General features: G+C 35.9%; 1 protein-coding gene across 4 annotated transcripts in view; it reads right to left on the reverse strand.

The window, feature by feature from the left end:
• The window catches only part of LOC131057375 (uncharacterized), an 83,667-nt gene that overhangs the window by 49,900 nt on the left and 17,200 nt on the right, over nucleotides 1-16,567 (reverse strand). For all 4 annotated transcript variants that reach the window (XM_057991537.2, XM_057991536.2, XM_057991540.2 and 1 more), the window contains one exon: nucleotides 13,566-13,656. In XM_057991537.2, coding sequence (XP_057847520.1) covers nucleotides 13,566-13,656 — 91 coding nt within the window. The remainder of the gene's footprint in view (nucleotides 1-13,565; nucleotides 13,657-16,567) is intronic.

Below are 16,567 nucleotides of genomic sequence, written 5' to 3' on the forward strand. Positions count from 1 at the left end.
GTTGTTGTCTCTTTCCTCATGTTGTGATTGCAATGTTGAGTCCTCTTCATTTAATTTTTTATGATGCTGATCTCTTTGATGTTGAAATTGTGATGCATCATTGAAGTAACTTCTATCATGATGTTGTCCAAGCCTTTCTTCCCCTTCATTTATATGAATCTTGAATGCCCTGACCTAAGTTGATATTGTCCTCTTTCACATTGTTGAGATTTCCTTCGTTTGATCTTTTTTAGAATCCTTGATTTTGATGTTACCCTCTTGAATGCATTGATCTTGTTGAGTCTTGCCTTGCATAGATGAATCCTTCATGTTGCAATTGCAATGTTGAAGTTGTGATGTCCTTCCATCATTCCATGCCTCATTCTTTGCAAGAACACCTAGAAAGAAACCACCTAAAATCAAAATTGCAATGCAAGGAAATCATAATAGAAAAAAGTTCAAACTCTTGTATTATCATTCCATGTCATTATCCAGCAATTGTGAAACAACATTGTAAATGATATTCAAATTTATGTTCAAGTCTGAAGTTATATAATCTTATTATTCTTTTACTGATATTTTCTGTTATTTCTTATGTCACGGGTTGCTGAAGATAACATTAATATTTTCTATGCTTCTACAGCTTTTCATTGACATGTACATATAAGCAATGCCCACTGATCAAGGCATGCCTTGACCGATCATGTCTTTTGACATGCCAGATCAAGACATGTCTTGATTGGTGCATATGCACCGCTTCACTTAAGCGATGTATCGATAACTATCGGTCACGTCACATTTAATATATTAAACCGATTGCTATCGGGGCACGTTAGTTAGTATGTTTGACCGATTAGTAATCGGGTCACGTCAGGAATATAATCATCCGATAAATAAGATAATCATCGATCGATATAAATTGAGATTAAGATGATAACTGTTATAGTCATCATATGATATCTATGATAGTTATCATAATTCTGGTCTGATCTTATTACAATTATAGTATGATCGATTATGCATATAAGATGATTATAACAAGTTCATTTATTTAATCATGAGGTCTACATTTAGATTTTAGTTATATCGATAAGGTATATGATTGAATGAGAGATAAATGAAGTCTCTCATTCAATCATTTATCTTACCGAAGCTACTAAGTTTCAACATTCCCTCTTAGCTAGGGAAGATAACTGGAGACCTATGGAACTTATGATAACATGTATTACACGACTTTGTAATACAAGGGATCATATCACATATGATCGTGACATGAAGTGACACAGGAATATATCACATCATCTCGTGATATAGATATCACATAACACGTGATATCAGTATCGCATAACACGCAATACCATCGATATAGAATACTTGAGAATGTTAAATTCCCTTATATCCAGGTTATGGTATGTGCACTGACATTATGTCACATAATGTCTACCATAACATATCATGGCACATCCATGAGTCAGAGTGATATCAAGTCAACATGTTATCAACATTACAAGATCGTCAACTCATACTGTTTAATACAAGTGTTCATAGTCTAAAAGATCGTCACCTTTTAGAAATGTACACAGGGGGTGGAGCCCATAAAGTCATAACATGACAAAAGAAGTTTACACATTAAACATCTCATATATTAGTACAGATTACAAAAACTGATTATAACTCAATCATACCAAGACCTTTTATGAAGTGTTCAACTTTCACTCTGGCTAGAGGTTTGGTCAGTATGTCTGTTGTCTGGTCTCCTGTACTGATATACTGCAACTGAATCACATTCCTATCCACCATATCTCTCACATAGTGATAAGGGATCTCAATGTGTTTGGATCTATCATGAAATACAAGGTTCACGGAGAGTTTTATACAACTCTGATTGTCACAATGAATTATAGTAGGCTTCATTGGTTCTCCGAATAATCCCACAAGTAGCTTTCGTAGCCATACAGCTTCTAGTGCAGCCATGGAAGCTACGATATATTCGGCCTTTGTAGAGCTCTGAGCTACTGAAGACTGTTTCCTGCTAATCCAAGATATCATAGCTGAACCCAAGCTGAAGCAGCACCTTGAGGTGCTTTTCCTGTCAGTCACACTTCCAACCCAATCTGAATCAGTGCACCCGTGAAGATTCAAGTCAATATTCTCATACTTGAGTCCATAGTTGAGAGTACCTTGAAGGTATCTCATTATATGTTTTACTGCCATAAGATGAATCTCCTTAGGTTCACACATGAATTGACTTAAGGCATATACGGGATAACAGATATCAAGTCTAGTATTGACCAAGTACATTAATGATCCAATTATCTGTCTGTAGAACGTAGTATCTACCGATGGGGAATTTTTTGTTGCCTCCTTCAATTTGTGAAGATTAGTTTCCATGGGAGAAGTCATGGGTCTGCAGTTCATCATACCAAATCTCTTCAATATGTCTAAGGTGTATTTTCCTTGATTAAGTATAATGTTGTTAGAGTTTTGTCAAACCTCTAATCCAAGGAAGTAATGTAGAAGGCCTAAATCCCTCATATCAAACTCCTTTTCAAGGTCTTTCTTACATTGAGCAATAAGGTGATTTTCTCATGTAATCAGAAGATCATCAACATATAAGATTAATATCAGCATGTCACTTTTGACTTTCTTGAAGTAAAGATTTGGATCTGCATCATTCTTTAAGAATCCCAATCCCAGCAGATAGTTGTCAATTCTTTCATACAAGGCCCTAGGAGCTTGTTTTAGACCATATAGAGCTTTCTTTAATCTGCACACATGTGTCTCTGTATTGTGGATCTCAAACCCTTCTGGTTGTTCTAAGTAGACTTCCTCCTCAATTTCACCATTCAAGAAAGCAGTTTTCACATCCATTTGTTGATGGACTTTCCAACCTTTGGCTGCTACAATGGCCAGTACTCTTCTGACAGAGGTGTATCTAGCAACTAGAGCAAATGTCTCATCATAGTCTATTCCTTCTTTCTGAGAGAACCCCCGGGCAACAAATTTGGCTTTATGTTTCTCCATGCTACCATCTACAGCATGTTTGATTTTGAATAGCCACTTGGATGAGACAACGGATTTCCCTTTTGGCCTAGGAACAATTTCCCATACATCATTGTTGAGGATGGGTTTATATTCTTCTGACATGGCATCTCTCCAAACTTGATGTTTAAGAGCTTCTGGTACACTAGAAGGTTCTGATTTAGAGAGATCATTCATTAGGGCTACATAGCTAGTGAGTCTTCAGGGCCTCTTACTCTCTCTAAAGGTCCCTGAAGGAGCTGCAAAGTCCCTTGCATCTTCCATTGTTTTGTGAACCCACAGAGGTCTTTTCTTAGCGATTTCTTGGGGAGGAATTTGTTCTTCATTTTCTTTTGAGCACTCCCTCTGAATCTCAGGAGTGGAATCCTCTTCTATGTCTGAAGATGGAACATAGATTTCTGACTCAATAGAGTATTTGGCTCTTTTGAAGGCTATGTCTTCTTCAAATATTACATCTCTACTAAGTTCAATATTGCTATGTCCAAGCACAAATATTCTGTAGGCTTTAGAGGTCTCACTGTATCCAACAAATATTCCTTTTCTTCCAGAGGGTTCTAGTTGTGTTCTTTTCTCTTTAGGTATATGAAAGTAGATAGGGCATCCAAATATCCTGAAGTGAGTGATATCTGGTTTTATACCTGTGAAGACTTCTTCAGGAGTTTTATCTTCAATGTGGGAGTGAAGGCATCTATTTTGTATGTATACAGCAGTGTTGGAGGCTTCTGCCCAAAGATGAGTTTCTAAGTTTTGATCAAGAAGCATGGCTTTGGCTGCCTCTACAATGGTTCTATTTTTTCTCTCAGCAACCCCATTTTGTTGGGGGTTATAAGGGACAATGAACTCCCTCTTAATCCCAACATCTTTACAAAATTCTCTAAAAATGTCTTAGGTGTATTCCCTCCCATTATCCGTCCTTAAGGTTTTTATTCTCCTTCCGGAAGAATTTTCAGAGAGGGATTTGAATTCCTTAAATCTCTTGAGAATCTCTTCAGATTCTTTACGTTTAAGAAAATAGATCCAGGTCTTCCTAGAGAAGTCATCAATGAATACTACATAGTAAAGGCACCCCCCTAATGATGGTACAGACATTGGCCCACATAGGTCAGAGTGAACTAGCTCTAAAACATTGCTTGTTTTCCTAGAACTATCCTGAAAGGAACTCTTAGTATTTTTGCCTAGGGCACACCCCTTACATGTACCAGAATGGTATTGTTTTAACTTAGGAAACCAATTACTAATTTTTCCATTGAACATAAAGCATGAAAGTTTAAATGACCTAATCTTCTATGCCAAATTTCATTTGAATCTGTAATCTCATGAATTAGGGCTAGGTTAGATTCAGTACATACCTCGTATAAATAGCCTTTTCTATGTCCTAGGGTTGTAGTCTTCTTGATGAAAGAGTTTTGTGGCCATACTAGAACTTTACCATTCATGAATGTTATTCTGTACCCATCATCTTCAAGTGCAGATATGGATATTAAGTTCCTCTTGATGCCAGGAACGAATAGGACTCCAGTGAGTTGAAGAGACATGCATGTCTTCATCTTAATGGTGCAGGTACCGACGCCTTTAACTGGATGTGCAGAGTCATCACCAATGGTTACTTCCTCATCGGTTTCTTCTATCATGGAATCCAATAATTCTCTATACCTAGTGATGTGTCTTGAAGACCCATTGTCAATGATCCAGGTGTTAGTTTTATTGGATACTTGACTGGAGAGGGCAGAGTAGAATACATGCTTCTCGGAGTCATGTTCTTCCCTTTTAACTTTTGCAAATGTAGCTTGTTGTTTGATTATATCCAGACATCTTGCAGCATAGTGTCCATATTGATCACACCTAAAGCACTGAATGTGAGAGTTGTCTCTTTTAGATGACTTTTTCTCATGTTGGTTCTTTCTCTTCTTGAAATGTTTCTTCTTGTTTTTCTTGTTGGAGTTGGTATTTAGAACATGGAGATCTTCATCTATGTTCTTTTGTTTGATCCCCTTCTTATTTAGCCTTGACTCCTCTTGAAGACAATCTGCTCTTAGCCTATCAAATTTCAGATATTTAGCTCTTGCACTAATGCCTTGGACGAATGTCTCCCAATGTACTAGGCAGCCCATCTAGAGCAATGAGCGTTAGCTCTTTGCTCTGGATCTCATATCCAAGCGTTGCCAGTTCATCCCTTAGGGCTGATATCCGCATAAAGTATGCATTGATTAACTCCCCTTTGTTCATACTTGTATGATTTATTTCCCCTTTTAGAGCCAGGGTTCTACTTGCATTATTTATCTCAAATGCACTTTCAAGTGCTTTGAACATATGGTAGGCAGTTTCATGCTTTGTTATTATTGGCATGATGTGATTTCTTACTCCATCGACTATGATCTTCATGGCCTTTTCATTTCCGTCGATCCATGTTGATTTGTCAAGTTCATCCTCTGGTTCTTTAGATTCAATTTTTACGAATGATTCAACCTTATTTTCTTTTAGAATCATTTTACTTTTGAACTTCCATGCTGAGAAATTGTCGCCTCCTTCAAGTCTGTCCTCAAATCTGATAGCATTAGCCATGGGAAATATGATGTTTATATCTTCCATTTGAACTTCTCAAATTTGAATGCCTCGGGTTCCATCAGCGTGGCTCTGATACCAAGTAAATGATATTCAAATTTATGTTCAAGTCTGAAGTTATATAATCTTATTATTCTTTTAATGATATTTTCTGTTATTTCTTATGTCACAGGTTGCTGAAGATAACATTAATATTTTCTATGCTTCTACAGCTTTTCATTGACATGTACATATAGGCAATGCCCACCGATCAAGGCATGCCTTGACCGGTCATGTCTTTTGACATGCCCGATCAAGACATGTCTTGATTGGTGCATATGTACCGCTTCACTTAAGCGATGTGCCGATAACTATCGATCAAGTCACATTTAATATATTAAACCGATTGCTATCGGGGCACGTTAGTTAGTATGTTTGACCGATTAGTAATCGGGTCACGTTAGGAATATAATCATCCGATAAATAAGATAATCATCGATCGATATAAATTGAGATTAAGATGATAACTATAGTTATCATATGATAGCATCAATCAATGCTATCATATGATATCTATGATAGTTATCATAATTCTGGTCTGATCTTATTACAATTATAGTATGATCGATTATGCATATAAGATGATAATAACAAGTTCATTTATTTAATCATGAGGTCTACATTTAGATTTTAGTTATATCGATAAGGTATATGATTGAATGAGAGATAAATGAAGTCTCTCATTCAATCATTTATCTTACCAAAGCTACTAAGTTTCAACAAACATGAAGAACATCATCATCATTTCATAAAATTGATTCACAAAACCAATCTGGAAACAATAACAAAAATGTTCAGATCTGAATGTAAACTTCTTATTTTCACTCTGCAAATCTGCTGGTAATCAATTCAATTGTAGTTCTGTCCTGTTTCTGCTTACATCTGCTCTTGGAGTTCGCTCTATTTGTCTCTAAACTCAATATTGATTTAGATCGCATTGTATCATTTGCTGCATTTCTGCTGTGACTACTGTTGATGTTGTTTGCATTGCAAAACAATTTACACTCCTTAATACTCGCTTCTTATTGCAAAAGAGCTTTGTTCTGTTGTTGGCGGTGTGGAATTTGCACCCTTGTTGTTGGACTGATATAAATGGAGTCTGCCCTAATGAATCTCACTGCTCTTCTTTACTTGTAAATGAATCTGGTGTGCATTACAAAGTTATTTCTTTGGTGTCTTCTTTGTATATTTCTTACAAAGAACCCATCACACTTGCTTCAAGTCGGCCAAAGGACATTTTGTATTGATTTCGCTTGCCTTAACACATGTTTCATTTCCTTGATACTGTTGATTTGTTTTTAAGACACCTCTAACACAGAATAAAATACCAAAGGTATTCTATCCTCTCTTGATCAAAATCTTCTTGGATGCTGGATTATATGATCAACCAAGATGACTCCAAGGTTTCTATAGTCAGGTCTTGACGTATGGATTAGCTCAATTGGTTGATGCGATTTGCTGAAATCCAAGGGGACTTACGTTGAATACTTGAATGTTGAACGTTTGGATGTTGCTGTCAAGTGGAAATTATCTTGATTTAAAAAAGGCAAAAGGGTGGGGTTTAAGAAACTGGTCTAACCCTAGGATCAAAGATATGAATGTTACTCGGATAGACAAACTCCTTCATATCAAATCTTGCTTCACCATGATAACAACTACTACGCAAAATTGATTTTATCTTCTAAGGATGAGAAAGGTTTTCATATCATGAATACTCATGCAAATACCCATACATGACGCAACTTGAATAAGCATCCACAATTTAGCTAAACACAAGTGTAAGGTTCAAGCTTACTTTGCACTGTAGCATACAATCAGCAAGCTACAAAAAGTATGAACCAAGGAGTTCATCAAAATATCTTCATAAGCATACATTATAATCAATGAGCTTTAAACTATGAGAAGTAGACAAGAAACCATGCCACAAATGGAAATAACACCAAATTCACCATAATTTCAATGAAATTAAGTATTACTCCAACAAGCCTTTGCAACAACTTCAAGTTTTCCTCCTCCTCTACTCTAACCATCAGCTAATTGCTATCTAACTACTACTCTTCTCCTAGTGTCTTCTTGTCTTATTCCCCTTTACAAATGAAAACTGGGCCTTATATAGATAGCTCTTTACAATGAATGGCTCAGATTGATTCACAATCAATGGCCAAGATTACAAGGTGAAAACCCTAATTAGGGTTTGTTACAACAACTTCCTTTGGCCAATGAGGAAATTACATTTAGATTCAATATTGAATGTGAACCAATAGAAAAAGAGGTTAGGTTATCTTGAATTTTGTGCCTTCGTGGGTGAATCGGGTACATTGCATATGGACATGCTGACATGGAATCCTTTGATTGGTTGTATTATGATGAAGATGCCACTTCAACTTGCATTATAGACTTGATACCCCATCATAGGTGAGTGTTGATGTTGAGCAACATCTCTTGATATTCAACATCCCTAAGCTTGGTATGATGGTGATGAAGGCATCACCTTGGTCAAGTTGAATTTTTATCCTTGCTTGCTTATCTTGCCTTGATATGATTGTGTGAAGTCTCCTTTACACTTTGGCATCTTGACCTCTTCATGTCGCCATGATGCAATGAGTGCCTTGTATAGATCTTCTCAAGTTATAATAATAGCCTTGGATGTCCTTGGTCTCTGGCTGATGAAGTTTTTCTCCTTTGAATTTGCAATGATGTTGGTACGCTTTAGGGTATAGGATTCTAATCTTTCTTGGATGTTAGATCTTGGACCTTGACCTTGATCTTCACTTTGTATGACTCGAACTTGACCTTGATGTTGAAGTAACCCCCTTTGGAGTGCTGCTCTGATGTCTACAATCAGACTTGCTCCTTAGTCACCTGAAAGCCAACAAAAGGGGTGCCAAATACATAGAATGCATACTAATCTTACCTATCCTCTCATTTCTATGTGCTTTGATTTTCAATTTTCAGATTGGATTATGTGGTGTTTCAGTTCTGATTGAGATCTGATCTTGTTTAACCTTGCCCTCAAGATTGCAAACTAGATCAAATTTAGTCTGATTACTGAATTTACTAGATCTGATTCTCATGTTTGGAGGTCAAAATTGATTGCTTGCAGGTCTGATCTTACTATCTCAGGTCTGAATCAAGTCTGAGTTTACTTCTTCTAACTGATTGCCTATGCTTTTTATCTGATCTTGACTCTAATCAAACCCCTTCCCATCTGAGCGCATCCGAGACTCATCTTTGCACAGTGCATACGGCTGGGCGCAGATTACATTGTTGTTTGCATAACTATGGCGCAGATTACTCCTGTGTATGCACAAAAATGTTGCTAGAGAACACTTTGCATATCTAGGTGCACAAGAATGCTTTCACATCTAATTCCTTCTTCCTTTGGTCTGATCTTAGTCCCTGCAGGTCTGAGCAGATTTTAGAAGGCCTAATGCACAAGGTAGGGCAGATATTGTAAGTGCCTTCACACAAGTTTAATTCTTGAGCGTATAAGGAAGTGTTCTGCACAAATGAATTAGGTCCTGAATCTTAAATTTCTTTATCTGACTTTGTGCCCTAGTTCACCAACCTGCTCCTTGATTCTGTTCTTTAGTTCGTTTTGAATTGAATATGCTCGATACTTGAATGAAGGTCCTAATCTTGCCCTTTATATGCACCCTTACAATTTGAATTCATAATCCCTTGCTCTTGACAGCCAAATTAATATCAATGCTTGAAAGTGTCTTGGAGAGGTCGGCAATTTATGGTTGATTTGCACAAAGCTAGCAGCATTTCCTTGTTTGTTTGCACTATGTTTGCAGGCTGCAGCATTAAGTCCTTTATTTGCACAACGAATTCAGTGTTTTGGGCCTCATTTGCACAATAATTTCGGTGTTTTATACCTCATTTGCACAGCTTGCTTAGTGGGATGCATTTTCTACCCTTGTTTGAACAAAAATTCTTCCTTGCTAGGTTGGCATTTAGTGGTTGATTTGCACAATTAATTTGGCATTTTAACCTCCATTTGCACTAACATGCTTTAGGTTTGACCTACGAATTAGGTCTGCTCTAATTTCAATTTAGGTCTGATCGTAATGTTCTTTCCCACATTTCTTGCTTTGGGTCTCCTTAATACCAATCCCCTTTCACATTTTTTTTTTTATTTAGGTCCACACATTTGACCTAGGACCTATCCTTACATGCCACAATGGATTTCTTTCCTTACATGTTGTACATTGCTTTTGATCTGCCATATGCATACGTTTGGGTTTAGGTCTGGACCCTTCTTGTCTCACATGTTACCTTTGATGTCCCCTATATTTGATCCTTGTTATGCTCTCATTAAAGTCTACACGTTTCATGTTTAGGTCCATACGTTTCAATTTAGGTCTTCTTCACATGTTGCACTTTAAGACCTTTCTTCACACGCCTTGATTTGGGTCCTATTCTTTATATTTGAATTAGGCTCTTCCCTATGCCACACACCATGTTTAAAGATAGGACCACACATTTGATCATTTAGGTCCACACATTTGAATAGGTCAAGACCCATTCATCAACATGTTTCATTGTTTTGCCCTATCACTTCTTTCAAGCCTACACGCTTCAGCTTTGGGTCCACATATTTCAAACTAGGGCCTCTTAAATGCATTTTAGGCCTACACACTTCTCCTTAGGCCTGTCCTATTTGTTTGGTTTAAGCCCCAAAGGCCGAATTCTTTGTTTGCACAATGAATTCGGCCTTTGGGGCTTCATGTACACAAAATTGCTTGGGCAGCATTTATGCCTTAATTTGCACAAACATTTCAGTTTTTTACCCTTCATTTGCACAATGATTTCGGTATTTTGACATCCAATTGCACAAGTTGGGCAGCCTTTAGGGGTTATTTGTACAATGTAAACTTTGTCTTGGGCAGTATTTTGTAGTTCATATGCACTAACTTGGCGGCATTTAAGTGGTCCTTTGCCCAAGTGTGTCGGCGTTTTGTGCCTTATTTGAACAAGCATTGTTCTTAAGGTGGTGCAATTTTGGTGTTATGTTTGCACAATTTTCTTGCTTAGGCGGAATTTTGCCTTTTGTTTACACAATGGTGGCGGCCTTTAGGTGCTCATTTGCACAGCTTAGGCGGGTTTAGACCTTTAATTTGCACAAGGGAGGCGGTATTTAGATCTGCAATTGCACAAGTTTGTCTAGATCAAGCTTGATGTGACAGCATTTAGGTGCTCATTTGCACAACTTTATCCTGCCTAGATCAATTGTTCATTTAGATGATCAATCTAATGTATCTTTGCCTCAAATCATCTTCTATACTAGGTGCAGTTTCACCTCTCATTTGCACAAACACCTCCTTATGAGCAAGCCCATACCAAGACCACTCCTTAAGCAAAACTTTTGCCTTAACCAAATTTTTTAATTTTCACCCAAATTTCTCAGTTTTGATCACTTATCTAACATTGCCATAGGTTATCTCATGATTTTTGCCTCCCTATCATGGGCAGAATTCTAGGGTTCATTTGCACAAATGTCACTTGATGAGCAAACCAATGACCATGCCTTGAGCAAGGTTTTTACTTAGTCAAATTTTTCATCTTAAAGATTTTTGTAAAGCTCTATATTTTCACTCCTCCATCACCTAGATACCCTTCATCCTTGGAAGTGATTTTGACCACCCTTCCCTGAACCTATTTTTGCCACCTTAAAACCCTAGGGTCTACCTCATGCATGCAAGCAAGACCTTGATGACCTGATCATCCAAGCAACTTAATCGGGCAAAGCCTCAGTACAACATCACCAACCTCCTCACAAGCAAAGGTTAACGACTAAGAGACACCTAACTAAGACAACTAAACTAAAACCTTAAGCAAAGCGAAAAAGTGGGGGTCCCCATTTGCAATGGAGCGATGTGTGGAAACGTCACAACAGACACCTAGATCGGCTCTATCCACCTTAAGCGCTTGCAATTGCACCTTCTTACCCTAGGTCGACCTTATCCACCTTAAGACCTTGCATAGCATATAAATGCTTGGCAGGTTTCACAATCAGCATGTAAATCAAATCAATTTTATCTCTGCTCTGCTTCTGATTTCAGATTTTAGGCATGATTGGGTATAAATTCGGATTTTTCACTTGCCCATGTAAGATTTTGGAATTTACATAGAGTCATGCAGGATTGCAAGTCTTTCATCATGCCATGTAATTTGGTGGAAATATCACCATGTCATGCAGGATGGCAGAAGTTACAAGGTGTCATGTAATACATAGCAGGATTTACATGAAGCTATGCATAGCTAAAGGTCGACATTTGATGGTGTTCATATATAGATTCAATGGTCAGATTTTACACAAGTGTATGCACTAAAGAGATTGGAAATTTCAAGACCTTATGCATGAGCTAAGATGGCCATTTTCCTTTATCCATGCATTAAAACTAAGGTCAGGTTTTAGCCATGACCATGTATAACAACTACCAAGGTCGGGATTCCATGCTACTCATGCATAACATACTTCATGTATTGATTATCCAAGGTCGGACTTTAAGGATGCGTGTACATTGATCACCAAGGGCGGAATTTCACTATGTGCATGTATTGCAGATCAAATGACAAGGTCAGGTTTTGAGCAGCATCATGTATAAATTGCCAAAGTCAGATTCTCATCATGCCCATGCACTACTCGGTAAGTCAAAGTTCTACACATCTCATTCATAAACATCAAGGTTGGAATTTCACAACATTCATGTATTGATTGCAAAGGTAAGGTCGCATTTCCACCATGTATGCATTAAAAGAGGAGGTTGGACTTTAAGGATGGTTGTGTATAAACCAACGGGCGGAATCTCATCATGCTCATGCAATGAAAGAGGTTACAAGGGGGGAAATCCTCTAAGGTTGTGCAAATAATTCCACACAAGTCGTGCATTGCATCGGTTGAATTTAATATTGGACGAAATTGCAAGGGAACCTTGCAATTCCACCCCAAAAATAATCAAAGCACCTCTTAGCTCCTCGTGACTCATTCTCAACAACACCTTGCATTCTAACAACTATGGCCACGACAACATTTACAAGTCTTGACAACTTTTAACAAATTAGACAAGATTTTGCAACATTTGAGGATATTGACAACTTTTACAAGATTTTGCAACTTAAACAATTTACCCTTCAATCCTAAGTTTTGACACTCAGTCATGATTTTGGACTTGAAACAAGACCTCTTGACCTGATCCCACCTATTTGACTCAAAACTTATCCTCTCTGAGTGACAAAACTAATCCTTCAGACAATCAAAAGACTAAAACTATGAAACTGCTGCCAAGCCAAGACAACTACCTAAAACACTAAGCTAGGAAAGCGAAATGAGGAGGTCCCCATTTGCAATGGGGCAGATATATGAAAACGTCACAACAGTACTCCTATTGAAATCTCCAATCCAATATTGATAGACATTCTTTATTTTAGTTTCGCTTTATCTTTTTCTCTTGGCATTTGAATCAGAAGAAACTTTCCATTATAATTAGAAAACCTCAAAATAATATGCCAGTTATGTTTTCAACAATAAAATAATAGGTTCACGACATCTTTTCCATTAAGTAATATGTTGTGTATGACAATGATTCTTTACTTGTGAAATTCATAAACAATGCATACCATGCATTTTGATATATGGTATTCACTTCAATACCACTAATTGCAAGTGTACAAAATCTATAAAATTGAATTTCTAGTTTTGTATTTCACACAAATCAAATACCTTAAAGTATATGTATCATAAGTGCTTTTAATCCTCAAAAAGGCCATAAATTATTATATTGCCAGGATTCTTTACAAAAATCATCCCTAGGAAAAAAAAGAAAATCAAATTGAATAGTTTTGATATGATAACAACCATTAGCCATGATACATATTGTAAGAAAATGATTTTCAAATCAAACAAATGAGAGAGAAATGCTATAAACAATGCATACCACAAGATTTAAATGAACTGGAGTACACCCAATGGGAGGAGCATTAGTTGTTTGATAAGCATCAGTGGTTGCTTCTTTTCCAGCACCATACCTGCACCAACCTTAAAAAAATGATTCTCTTCTATAAACATTCATAAATAAAAGCATAGCAATAAACATCATACAAATACAAATAGTCATTATTTTTCAAAATATATAGGAAAAATGGATTAGCTAGGTTGAAATAAATGAAAACATATGTCCTCAAACCAAAAAGCTAAAATGAAAAAATGGATAAAATAGAAGGACGATCCAAACCAACAAGGAGTTGAGCCATCGAGTAAAATACATATATCATATCAAATGGCACAACTTTAATAGGAGTGTAGCAGTATGATTGACAAGAGAGAGAAAATTCAAAACAATAGATAGACAAGAAGGGGCAATTTTCTTAAAGTGTTAGTTTAGTTTATCAAATGGTCAAGTAAATTCCACTGGTAAAATAGTAAAAGAAAAGAAGCATTGAATAATGTACAATTATGGGAAACAAAGAAAAATAATTTGTAAAGAAATAGTCACAAATTTCAATGTTCAAATTTTCTTCACTTTGGAATTTATTTCAAAATTAATGTATGTTGAACAACTAAATTAGTGTTTGGTGAATTTCGGCCATGAAGTTTGAAATTCGACAAAATTAAAAGAAAACCTAAAAGTTCAGTCAAATTCACTGAAAAATTCGTATGAAACAAGGCTTCGAATTTTCTATTAAAATATATTTTTTTTAAACAAGTCTCTGGGTGGAAACTTCGGGTGTTTATAATCTACACCACTTTTTCTTTGATTTCCACTCATTGGCAGTAATTATTTCATAGATCGTTGACAGTTTGCTTGGCTGCATCATATGGAAGCACACAAAGGCAGCCTGGTCATCCATATCAACATTTGTGTGGTCAAATAAAGTGCAGGACAACCTAGAGTGATCGCTATTTGGGGAGCGATCGCTATCTGGTGATCGTCCACTAGCTACTATCAACCAACTATTTAATATCAAGCCCACTGCTTTCCAATTAAGTTATGTTCTTGGGGTTGCGATTGCTTTTATTTTAATTTTTTTTAATAAATATCTTTACATTTTGTTTTTTAAATAATGTCAATTTGTTTTTAAATTTTCTTTTGTATTCAATATATTATAATTTAATATTTCAAAATGTTCAAATTAGATTTTAATTTAATATATTTATTATTTAATATGTAAAATTTAATATATTTATCATTTATATATTAATATTATTTAAATATAATTAACATAATATTGCAAAAATTTTAGCAAACAGATTGAAAAAGGTCCTTGGGAAGATTATTTCAGAAGAGCAATATGGGTTCACACCTGGTAAAGACATATCAGATTGCATCATACTAACCAATGAGATGATTCATAATATCAAATCAGACAGACTCAAAGCTATGATGATAAAACTAGATGTAAGCAAGGCAAATGACAATGTGGTGTGGGGTTTCCTATTCAAAATTCTAGAAAAATTTGGATTTGCAGGACAATGGATAGAAATGATAAAGTACTGTGTAACCTCGGTCAGATTTTCAGTAGCTGTAAATGGGACATTATTTGGTTTTTTTGTAATGTCCCCAACTTGTGAGTACCTGAATTTTTCCCTAAATTAGTAATAACACAATATAGTTTATCATTTTTTTAATATATAAGAGTAACTTCATCTAGTCATTCGATAAACTTAGGAATAGACAAATAAATACATGGATTAATAGCAAATATATTACATAGAATGATAAACGTGTCTTTCTACCCATATTCAATCATAGTTTAGTTTGGTAGGATAGCCTTGCGAGGGCGCCTGTAAACTATTCAACCCAACTAAGCCCAAGAGCGTGCAGCGTCCCACTATGACAACTCACTTCTTGGCCCACAAGAGGCAGGAACGTCCCACTATGACAATTCCATCCCTTGGGGTGGCCTGATTAGCTTGGGAGAACTGGTAAACTGCAATTCCCTAACGTACTTCCTCCATTCATTTCTTTGATTGATTACGAGATAAGACACACATATATAAATAATCTAAGAAAATATAATCAGGTATATATATATCAAGCACATATAAATCTTGCTAACATCATTTTCATAGATAAATCTATTATCCTTGTTCTGATTTGAATCTATATATATATATATTACCAATATATTTGGTAATTACCTACTATATAAATTACCACTGCTGCCTAAAATCATTAGTTTTTATTATAATTGTGTCTGCAGTGGCAGACAGATCTGACGTGTGTAAGATCTGGTCTGCCACAGTAATGAAATTAAATATGATTGTCATACGTATTGCAGTCTATATTATTATTAATAAATTCTGCATAATAACATTATCATGCTTCATAGATTAAGCATGCGTATTAAGCACATCTCCATGCATACTACCAAGAACAAGGATGTTACTGCCTGTAACTTAATAAAGTTCTGAATTTATCTAATCGATAGTGATCAATACTTACCAATGAGAATCTGTGACTGCCTTTCCAGTCTTTGTTTGACTAAACTCCTTTTTTAAGCCTTCGATGCCTTTCCTTTTGTCACTGTTTTTTCCCTTAAGTAGAGCCCAGTGGCTGTCTTAAAAGCCACATCCCTTGCCTATGGTGGAGTCTCTTCCCAAAGTTCGTGCCTCAACCAGCGATTCATTATTTATTTTAGTTAGTATTTATTATTGATTACAATCGGTAGTTTTCATTATTTTCTGATTTGATTTATTGTAGATTATAAATTGTTTATTAATACATACAAGTAATATATATGTAATAAAATTAAAATACAAGTAATATATATGTAATATAATTAAGGAAAATAAATAGATAATGATAGGCTCTGAAATATCTTTATATATTGATTAATTGTTTTAAAGATTCAAATCGGTTTTTAATTTGAATAAATCGATACATCAATATATATAAATACAATTTATTGTTTACAACATAGGGGATATGACATTTTT

This window comes from Cryptomeria japonica, chromosome 7 (genome assembly GCF_030272615.1).
Source record: "Cryptomeria japonica chromosome 7, Sugi_1.0, whole genome shotgun sequence".
NCBI lineage: Eukaryota > Viridiplantae > Streptophyta > Pinopsida > Cupressales > Cupressaceae > Cryptomeria > Cryptomeria japonica.